The 10603-nt window shown below is 44.1% G+C and overlaps 1 protein-coding gene across 1 annotated transcript; it reads right to left on the reverse strand.

The window, feature by feature from the left end:
• Nucleotides 1-246: 246 nt before the first annotated feature.
• LOC144491176 (signal peptide peptidase-like 2B) lies at nt 247-10585 on the reverse strand (the record flags this gene model as incomplete). The annotated part of the gene is made up of 3 exons (XM_078208856.1): nt 10453-10585; nt 7470-7652; nt 247-336 (listed from the first exon to the last, which is right to left on the reverse strand). Coding segments are annotated over exons 1-3 (381 nt in total), but the record flags the coding sequence as incomplete, so codon positions are not given.
• Between the last annotated feature and the right edge of the window lie 18 nt (nt 10586-10603).

The raw sequence follows: 10603 nt of genomic DNA on the forward strand, positions 1-10603 counted from the left end.
ATGGAAAAACAACTAAACACATGCAGTATGCCAAAGCGGTCTGCTCAATCAGTACACAATGGCTGCCAATTAATTTCAGTCTGTTTCATGCTGCTCTATGATTCGGTGTCTCAGATTTTAACTGCTTCCTCTTTTCCTTCACTCACTTCTGCTGGTCTATTTGTGCGAGAATAACGTTTGACCCACTCAGCAGTAAATACTTTCAAAGCACCCCACCCACTAACAGGGACACATGAGAAGCTTTACCTTTGATATGTCAAGCATGTCATCGTAACTGAGCAGAGCAACTGGGATATCAATCTCCTCATACTGACTCCCATTTCCACCTGGAGGCACCTGCAGAGCAGAACAAAAACAATCGTACATTAATCAGACATGATAGTTTAAATTGACGCATCTATAATCCTATTGTTTCATTGTGCGTTTATTGAACAGTTTTGAGAAATGTAAGAGGAGACAGCAGAATGCCTCAGGCAGTATCTGCACAAACAGTGCATGGCTTTTAACTAGGCCAACATTTCACATAAAATCACTAATAGGCAATGGATAATTGGCAGGATGACGGATAGCGTGTTAATTCGATTTACTACTGGATTCCTTGTGACACTGTTCATGAGGCTATTAGGAAAATAACTGGAACTATCTTTAAAACATTTGGGACTATTAAAAAATAGAGATAGAGAATCTGTGGAACTGGTGCAACGACAATAATCTCTCCCTCAATGTCGGTAAAACAAAGGAGATTGTCATCGATTTCAGGAAGCGCAGTGGAGGAGATGGTCCTGCCTAAATCAACGGGGATGAAGTGGAAATAGTCGAGAGCTTTAAGTTTCTAGGTGTCCAGATCACCAGGTCCCACCACACCGACGCTATAGTTAAGAAAGCCCACCAACGCCTCTACTTTCTCAGGAGGCTAAGGAAATTAGGCATGTCCGCTACGACTCTCACCAACATTTACAGATCCATAGAAAGCATTCTTTCTAGTTGTATTACAGCTTGGTATGGCTCCTGCTCTGTCCAAGACCACAAGAAACTACAAAGGGCCGTGAACGAAGCCCAGTCCATCACGCAAACCAGCCTCCCATCCATTGACTCTATCTACACTTCCCGCTGCGTCAGAAAAGTGCAATCAAGGACCCCACGCACCCCGACATACTGTCTCCCACCTTCTACCATCAGGAAACAGATACAAACGTTTGAGGTCAGATACCAACCGACTCAAAACAGCTTCTTAGATCTAGATCCCTACTGCCAACAGACTTTTGAATGAACCTACTTCATATTAATTTGATCTTTCTCTACACCCTAGTTATGACTGTAACACTACATTCTGCATCTTCTCCTTTCCTTCTCTATGTACGGTATGCTTTGTCTGTACAGCGCGCAACAAACAATACTTTGCACTGTATGCCAATTCATGACAATAAATCAAATTTGAAAAAAAGGGAGCTGGGGCCATGAAAAGAATAGCTGCACGACGGGAGTATCAGAAAAGGAATAAAGCAAAGACAATTAAAATGCAGGGCAGGGTTCTAATTTCAGCAGGACAGCAAGTAGCCTCTTGTGGTCAGGTAAGGGAACGCATCAAACCAGAGAAGAAAAAAAGTAGTGCTAAAGAAGTTGGGCTGAGGAGCATGCTCAGAAACATCTTATTGGTTGGGATCCAAAAAATAAGGACAATAGGCCTACAGGCAAGCTAGCAGTGGAGGAGGGCACTGAACGGGATCTCGGATCACAGTAGTGAATTGGGCAGAATATCCAGAAACAGGCTGCCCAGGACAGCAAAGCACGAAATAATACAAAGGAGCCAGGCGTTGGACAAATTAAAATTTGACAACAGCAAGTAGGGTGGAGCACTTGGGAGTTTGCCAGGGATGTGACCAAACACTTACCTGAGGGGATGGAGGAGCCTGAATGAAAAGGGTAAGACTGGGGGCTGGTAAGTAGGAAATAGCAGATCCCAGCACAACAGTGAATAACCACAAAGGGCAGGGAAGGAGAGTGCAAATGATTGAAACCAGGATGGGGTAAAAGTAAGGTCAAACTGCATAACTAAAACAAATAGAAACTGAAGTTAAAACTTTGAAAAAATAAAATACTTACCTAGAAGAGCAGCAAAAGATGACAGACACAGTTGAGCTTCAGAAACTGTAAATTGCTCTGCCTTACCACCTCTGATCCACAGCCTACCACAGCTACGGTACAGAAGCTGTTTACACTGGCAATTTCAAGGTTAAATGTTGACACTGAAGGAGTTTAGTTGGACAGAAGTATGCGCACATGCAAGATTTTTTTGTGGGATCTAGATAGCTATCAGTGAAACCCTTTTTCACTGCAGCCCCTCTCTCAAAGCAGCACCGAGTTCTATAAAACACCTGCAGCAAGACATGGTTTCAAAGGTCTGGATGTCCACCTCATTGACCAGGTTAAGTTTAACATCCTACCTGTTCTAAAACTGAGTTACAGATCAAAGGGTCGCCAAGATTAGTGGCTGGGGACCACATGCTCACTCGATGGCTTGAACCAATCACACTCTTCTTTGGGTGGGTGTATTGCAAAGTTTCTTGTGGATTAAGTAATAAAGTTATTTACTTTTTAGATTTGTTTTAATGTACCTTCGCACTTTTTTTTCCCTTTTGAGAATTGTAGGAGAGGTGATGGAAGTATTCCCGAGCTGATTATCAGCCCATCAAACTACGTTATGCACCTTCCTTCCATGGCCAACATGTCCTGCCTTTGAACTTGAAGTGGAGATGCCGGCGTTGGACTGGGGTGAACACAGTAAGAAGTCTCACAACACCAGGTTAAAGTCCAACAGGTTTATTTGGTAGCAAATATGGTATTTGCTACCAAATAAACCTGTTGGACTTTAACCTGGTGTTGTGAGACTTCTTACTTTGAACTTGAACCCAGAGCTTTTGGTCCACTGTGCCACAACACCTATTTATTTACAAATACATGGGTTTCATGTGATGAGAAACAGAAGCAGCAAATGATCAATGTTCAGGTAGCATAAATGCTGCACTGAAATACTTAAAACTGAGAAGATAAACCACTCGAGTTCCAATCATTTCTGAGGAAACGATTAGAGGGTAGTCCAGTGTAATTTATACAAACAATGCCCAGCACTTCATTATTAAACAGTAACCAAAACGTTATCCTTGAAACCCACAGCTGATTGAACTGCCATCCAATTGTTACCCTGGAGACACAGCAGCTATAGTGGGGCTGGGATGGTGGGCAGAAAGAGGGAAGAGAAAGGGTGAGAGATGTGCATTGATTCTACACTACAGGGTCTGCACAGAAGATAAAGAGCATCATTTGCCTCAGGCAAGCAACTAATGGCAACTGTCATTTCTGTAACTTCCCTCACATTCATCAAGACCTGAAAATGCTTCAGGAGGTGGTGGGAAAACGGTGGATGTCAAGTCGGTGAAACGTCGATGGGAGGGCAGGAGTGCGTGCATGCCGAAAGATGATGGTGGAGAAAGGGTGGGACGAATCAATGGATTGCTGCATAGTGACTGAAAGTGGAAGTTGTTAGTACAGCAGGGAAAGAAGCAAACCAACTGTAAGCAAACATCAAATGAGCCTTGGGCATGGTGTAGAGAGGTACAACTAGAATAGACCTCCAAGATAGGATACAGTTGAGGCTGATACAGGATTTGAAAGTGATGACAAGATTCATTAAGTTAATTTGGTGCAAGCTAAAGGAGGCATTTGAGCAAAGGAGAGGGGCATTAGAGAGAGTGCACAGAAAATTAACGCTAACCCTTTTGTTGTACCACTGAAGTATCTTTCAAGATAAATTAAATTAATCAGTCACATTACCAACTTTATTAAACCTGATCTGCGATTCACCTCCAGAGGAGGTCAATCCCACTGTTCAAGAAGGGAACAAGAAAAAAGATGGAAAATTATAGGCCAATTAGCCTAACCTCAGTTGTTGGCAAAATTCTAGAATCCATCGTTAAGGATGAGATTTCTAAATTCTTGGAAGTGCAGGGTCGGATTAAGACAAGTCAGCATGGATTTAGTAAGGGGAGGTCGTGCCTGACAAACCTGTTAGAGTTCTTTGAAGAGATAACAAATAGGTTAGACCAAGGAGAGCCAATGGATGTTATCTATCTTGACTTCCAAAAGGCCTTTGACAAGGTGCCTCACGGGAGACTGCTGAGTAAAATAAGGGCCCATGGTATTCGAGGCAAGGTACTAACATGGATTGACGATTGGCTGTCAGACAGAAGGCAGAGAGTTGGGATAAAAGGTTCTTTCTCAGAATGGCAACCGGTGACAAGTGGTGTCCCGCAGGGTTCAGTGTTGGGGCCACAGCTGTTCTCTTTATATATTAACGATCGAGATGATGGGACTGGGAGCATTCTGGCCAAGTTTGCCGATGATACAAAGATAGGTGGAGGGGCAGGTAGTATTGAGGAGGTGGGGAGGCTGCAGAAAGATTTAGACAGTTTAGGAGAGTGGTCCAAGAAGTGGCTGATGAAATTCAACGTGGGCAAGTGCGAGGTCGTACACTTTGGAAAAAAGAATAGAGGCATGGACTATTTTCTAAACGGTGACAAAATTCATAATGCTAAAGTGCAAAGGGGCTTGGGAGTCCTAGTCCAGGATTCTCTAAAGGTAAACTTGCAGGTTGAGTCCGTAATTAAGAAAGCAAATGTAATGTTGTCATTTATCTCAAGAGGCTTGGAATACAAAAGCAGGGATGTACTTCTGAGGCTTTATAAAGCACTGGTTAGGCCCCATTTGGAGTACTGTGAGCAATTTTGGGCCCCACACCTCAGGAAGGACATACTGGCACTGGAGCGGGTCCAGCGGAGATTCACACGGATGATCCCAGGAATGGTAGGCCTGACATACGATGAACGTCTGAGGATCGTGGGATTATATTCATTGGAGTTTAGGAGGATGAGGGGAGATCTGATAGAAACTTACAAGATAATGAACGGCTTAGATAGGATGGACGTAGGGAAGTTGTTTCCATTAACAGGGGAGACTAGGACGCGGGGGCACAGCCTTAGAATAAAAGGGAGTCACTTTAGATAGAATATACAGCACAGAAACAGGCCAGCCAGCCCAACCAATCCACGTCACCATTTCTGTTCCACTGGAGTTAGTAAACTACTTCCCTCATCTAACATCAGGATAACCCTTTATTCCTGCATCCCTCATATGCTTATAGAACTTCTCCTTATATGAATCCTCTCTCAACACCCTGTGGTTGTACAGCCCACATTCACATCATTTTCTAGGTAAAGAACTTCTTCTGAATTCCTTATTTGATGTCTTGGTAACTATCCTTTGCCGATTGCCTTTAGTTCTGCTCTTTCCCACAAGGGGGAACATTGCCAACGTGCTCTCATCCAAGACACAATGGCAAGTAACATATAATTACAGACACAGGATACATTGAGTATATGCAATCCTTGTTTTAAAACCAAACTGCGCTTGATTAAAATGTTCATTCCAAGGTAATTTTGTGATGCTTAATGCCACTGAAACTCGCTACCCTGAAACAGCTAATTAAAAAGTAAGATCTTTTACTAACTCAAATGACAGTTGTAACCCTCATGCTGAACTAGGAATGGGAACGCTGCTATCAGCCCTAACATTCCTAACGCACTGCTATGTTACCTAAGCAGCCACAGCGGCTGCTTAGGTAACAATGCAATTGGCTTCAGCACCCCTGAGGAAGGGAGTGGAGGAAGAGAATAAATACCAGGGTTTCTGCTTCGCATTGTTAATAAGCATTTAGTCAGTTACATGGGTAAGATAGGTATAGAGGGATATAGGCCAAACACGGGCAATTGGGACATGCTTAGTAGTTTAAAAAAGGGTGGCATGAACAAGTTGGGCCGAAGGGCCTGTTTCCATACTGTAAACCTCTACAAGTGATTTTTTTTCTCGTCATTGATATAACAATATAATTAACAGGAGTGGTAGCTACACACAGTCTTTAGTATAACTTCAGCTAACAGGAAGTGCAACAGTGCAAATTTACTAATACAGGTACAATCACCTGTACCAGAACAAGTTCTGGTAATTATAGACCGGTTACCTGGTAATTATAGACCGGTTAGTCTTACTTCGGTGGTTGGTAAATTGATGGAAAAGGTCCTTAGAGATGGGATTTACGACCATTTAGAAAGATGCGGATTAATCCGGGATAGTCAGCACGGATTCGTGAAGGGCAAGTCGTGCCTCACAAATTTGATAGAATTTTTTGAGGAGGTAACTATGTGTGTTGATGAAGGTAGGGCAGTTGATGTCATATACATGGATTTTAGTAAGGCGTTTGATAAGGTCCCCCATGGTCGGCTTATGATGAAAGTGAGGAGGTGTGGGATAGAGGGAAAGTTGGCCGATTGGATAGGTAACTGGCTGTCTGATCGAAGACAGAGGGTGGTGGGTGATGGAAAATTTTCGGATTGGAGGCAGGTTGCTAGCGGAGTGCCACAGGGATCAGTGCTTGGTCCTCTGCTCTTTGTGATTTTTATTAATGACTTAGAGGAGGGGGCTGAAGGGTGGATCAGTAAATTTGCTGATGACACCAAGATTGGTGGAGTAGTGGATGAGGTGGAGGGCTGTTGTAGGCTGCAAAGAGACATTGATAGGATGCAAAGCTGGGCTGGAAAATGGCAAATGGAGTTTAACCCTGATAAATGTGAGGTGATTCATTTTGGTAGGACTAATTTAAATGTGGATTACAGGGTCAAAGGTAGGGTTCTGAAGACTGTGGAGGAACAGAGAGATCTTGGGGTCCATATCCACAGATCTCTAAAGGTTGCCACTCAAGTGGATAGAGCTGTGAAGAAGGCCTATAGTGTGTTAGCTTTTATTAACGGGGGTTGGAGTTTAAGAGCCGTGGGGTTATGCTGCAACTGTACAGGACCTTGGTGAGACCACATTTGGAATATTGTGTGCAGTTCTGGTCACCTCACTATAAGAAGGATGTGGAAGCGCTGGAAAGAGTGCAGAGGAGATTTCCCAGGATGCTGCCTGGTTTGGAGGGTAGGTCTTATGAGGAAAGGTTGAGGGAGCTAGGGCTGTTCTCTCTGGAGCGGAGGAGGCTGAGGGGAGACTTAATAGAGGTTTATAAAATGATGAAGGGGATAGATAGAGTGAACGTTCAAAGACTATTTCCTCGGGTGGATGGAGCTATTACAAGGGGGCATAACTATAGGGTTCGTGGTGGGAGATATAGGAAGGATATCAGAGGTAGGTTCTTTACGCAGAGAGTGGTTGGGGTGTGGAATGGACTGCCTGCAGTGATAGTGGAGTCAGACACTTTAGGAACATTTAAGCGGTTATTGGATAGGCACATGGAGCACACCAGGATGATAGGGAGTGGGATAGCTTGATCTTGGTTTCAGATAAAGCTCGGCACAACATCGTGGGCCGAAGGGCCTGTTCTGTGCTGTACTGTTCTATGTCTAATGTCCAACGTTTCTTACCAGGCTCTGCCTGCTGACGATGAGCAGTCCCTTGGCTCCATTAATCTGAGCAAGTCGTACTTTCTCATAGAAAGTACAGTTCCCACGCATCACCATGGCAATTCTGTTGCTAAATCCTTGTAGGGGTACATCTGAAGGTGTGCACAGGTCAGAGGATGTCAGGTCCTGGAGCTGCAAGAGAGACTGAGAGAAAAAGGAACATAATTCTAGATGCAGGATAAACAGACTGGGCGAGTTCACAGGAACCAGAAACCCGACAGTTCAGAAAGAGGCCATTTGGCCCATCGAGTCTGCACCGACCACAATCCCACCCAGGCCCTACCCCCATATCCCTACATATTTTACCCGCTAATCCCTCTAACCTACGCATCTCAGGACACTGAGGGGCAATTTTTAGCATGGCCAATCAACCTAACCCGCACATCTTTGGACTGTGGGAGGAAACCGGAGCACCCGGAGGAAACCCACGCAGACATGAGGAGAATGTGCAAACTCCACACAGACAGTGACCCAAGCCGAGAATCGAACCCAGGTAACTGGATCTGTGAAGCAGCAGTGCTAACCACCGTGCTACCATGCCGCCCCGGTGTGAGATGTTTCCGGAATTACGCTCAGTGAATCAAAAGTGCTCCTGGTGAAAAATAATCGAATTTGAATAAATGTCATGGGTACGACTGGAAATGTGCATTATTTTAAAATGAAAAATATTACCAATTTTAAAAAGTATAGCAATACGATTAAAATGAATCACATACACATTGTTAATTGTGATGGATCTCAAACACATGTTACACTTTGCGTGGACAAAAATTTATGAAGAACAATCTCTGGCAATTGTTTCCTTCACTTTATAAGGCACTGAATCTTTGCTTGGGAGGTGTTCCTACAGAAATAAGATGCCAGCCAGTACTTTGTGTGAATGACTGTTCTTCACATGTGAGCCTATAGAATGCATGTCAGCAAACTACTGAAATGTGAAGATCATCGTAATGAAACTTGATCCTGTCCTTATACAAGGCATAACAAGCACACTACTCCCGGGAGTCATTGCTTAGCAATAAGGGACAACACTGTTTCAGTGAACCACTAACATCCCAAGTGCTATTCCAACTGAGATCAGTTAACTCTACAGAGTGGAATCTGGCACCTTCCAGTCTCTGATTCATCAGACTGTTCGTCCGACATCTAATGTGGATGAGGAGAAATTTCCTCCACTAAATATCGGGAAGGTCAAACCACTGTCTTTGGTCCCACCATAAACTCCGCTCCCGACTAGTTTTTAATCCCTCTCTCTAGCTCCTCTGAACTGAAGCCAGACCTTGTTGCATTTGACCTCATGATGAGCTTCCAGCCAAAGCCTCCATCATTAAAACTGCCTACTTCCCCCTCAGTAACATCACCTGACTCTGAACCGGATTCAGTTCATCTGCTGCTGGAACTCTCATCAATGTCTCTGTTACTTCGAAACTTGACTCTTGCAATGCTCTCTTGGTCAGCTTCCCTTCTCCCACGCTTCATAAAATCATGTTCATCCATAACTCCACTCCAGCATCTAAATTCACACCAAGTTCCATTCACCAATCATCCCAAGTTGCTGAACTACATGGCTTCCCAGTCCACCAATGCCTTGATTTTAATATTCTCATCCTTGTTTTCAAATCCATCCACAGCCTCATCCCTCCCAATCTGTAATATTCTTCAGCCCTACAATCTTGGTGTCATCTGCAAACTTACTAACCGTGTCTCCTAAAGTCTCATCCAAATCATTAATATAAATGACAAATAAGAGTGAACCCAGCACTGATCCCTGAGGCACACCGCTAGGAGAAGGTGGTGAGGAGCTTCCTTCTTAAACTGCTACAATCCATGTGATGAGAGTACGCATGTACATGGGTTGCTAATTCGCTGTTCTCTCTTCTCATAGCCTAATGTTTTAAACATGCTGGTTGGGTTACCAGGATGTGGAGATGCTGGCGTTGGACTGGGGTAAACACAGTAAGAAGTTTAACAACACCAGATTAAAGTCCAACAGGTTTATTTGGTAGCAAAAGCCACACAAGCTTTCGGAGCTCCAAGCCCCTTCTTCAGGTGAGTGAAGAAGGGGCTTAAGGCTCTGAAAGCTTGTGTGGCTTTTGCTACCAAATAAACCTGTTGGACTTTAACCTGGTGTTGTTCAACTTCTTACTGGGGTAACCAGGGAGCAGCCTCGTTCTTTATGCATCTCTCCTCCGTCATGGATGGCAATCCTCCTCTGTTCAGCATGTTTCTGTGGGAATGGTGAGCAGTTGGGCTGTCTATGCCCAGTTGTTTTAAGAGTGAGGCTGGAAATGAGGAGGGTCACACTGAATGGGATCCATCTGGATGGCCCGCATTATCACAATTTTTTCAGCAGGTAACTAGATACACAGCCCATTCCTCCTCCTTTCCAGCCTCATGCTTAAAACATTAGGCTACGGGAAGAGAGGACAGCGAATTACCAACCTAAGTATTTGCGTACTCACATCACAAGGATTAAGAGGGAAGCTCATCAAGGGCAATTAGGGATGGACAATAAATTCTGGCCTAGCCAGCAACATCCCAGGAAAGGATTTTTGAAAATACATTTTCCATTTAACTTTGATTTCATTTTCAGATGCGAGGAGCAGTTTTTGAAATACGTCCATGAACTGGATGCCAGAAACTTGATTTTATACCTTACAGTTCCTCTGTGCCCACCTCCGATGCTGCAGACATACCTTCTTTATTTGCACTGCTCCAGGTTGGGTAACAGAGCAGTGCAAATTAGCACAATGCCTACACCTTTAAGGGATGAGAGGTTGCACAGCCCATCTAGGATCCCTCCTTGGGAGGTTTTTAAGGCGTAAGAACCCTACCCGGACTGAAAAGGTAGGGTGAGCTCCAGATGCACGTTATGATTACTCAGACTCTGAGTGTTAGCGAGCGTGAAGTGCATTTTCAGAAATGTTCCCTGATGCACACTTACCGCCTTACTGAGATCATGAGGTAAATAGGCCCAGTAGGGGTTGAACTGGATGCAGTAATCTTTTGTATTTCCATGCTCCTTCTCAGATAGCACATGAAACCATCCCATACTCAGACAGCACCTGCATATTTCAAGGTAAATTGTGTCAGAT

The sequence above is a fragment of the Mustelus asterias genome, unplaced genomic scaffold (assembly GCF_964213995.1).
Source record: "Mustelus asterias unplaced genomic scaffold, sMusAst1.hap1.1 HAP1_SCAFFOLD_4643, whole genome shotgun sequence".
NCBI lineage: Eukaryota > Metazoa > Chordata > Chondrichthyes > Carcharhiniformes > Triakidae > Mustelus > Mustelus asterias.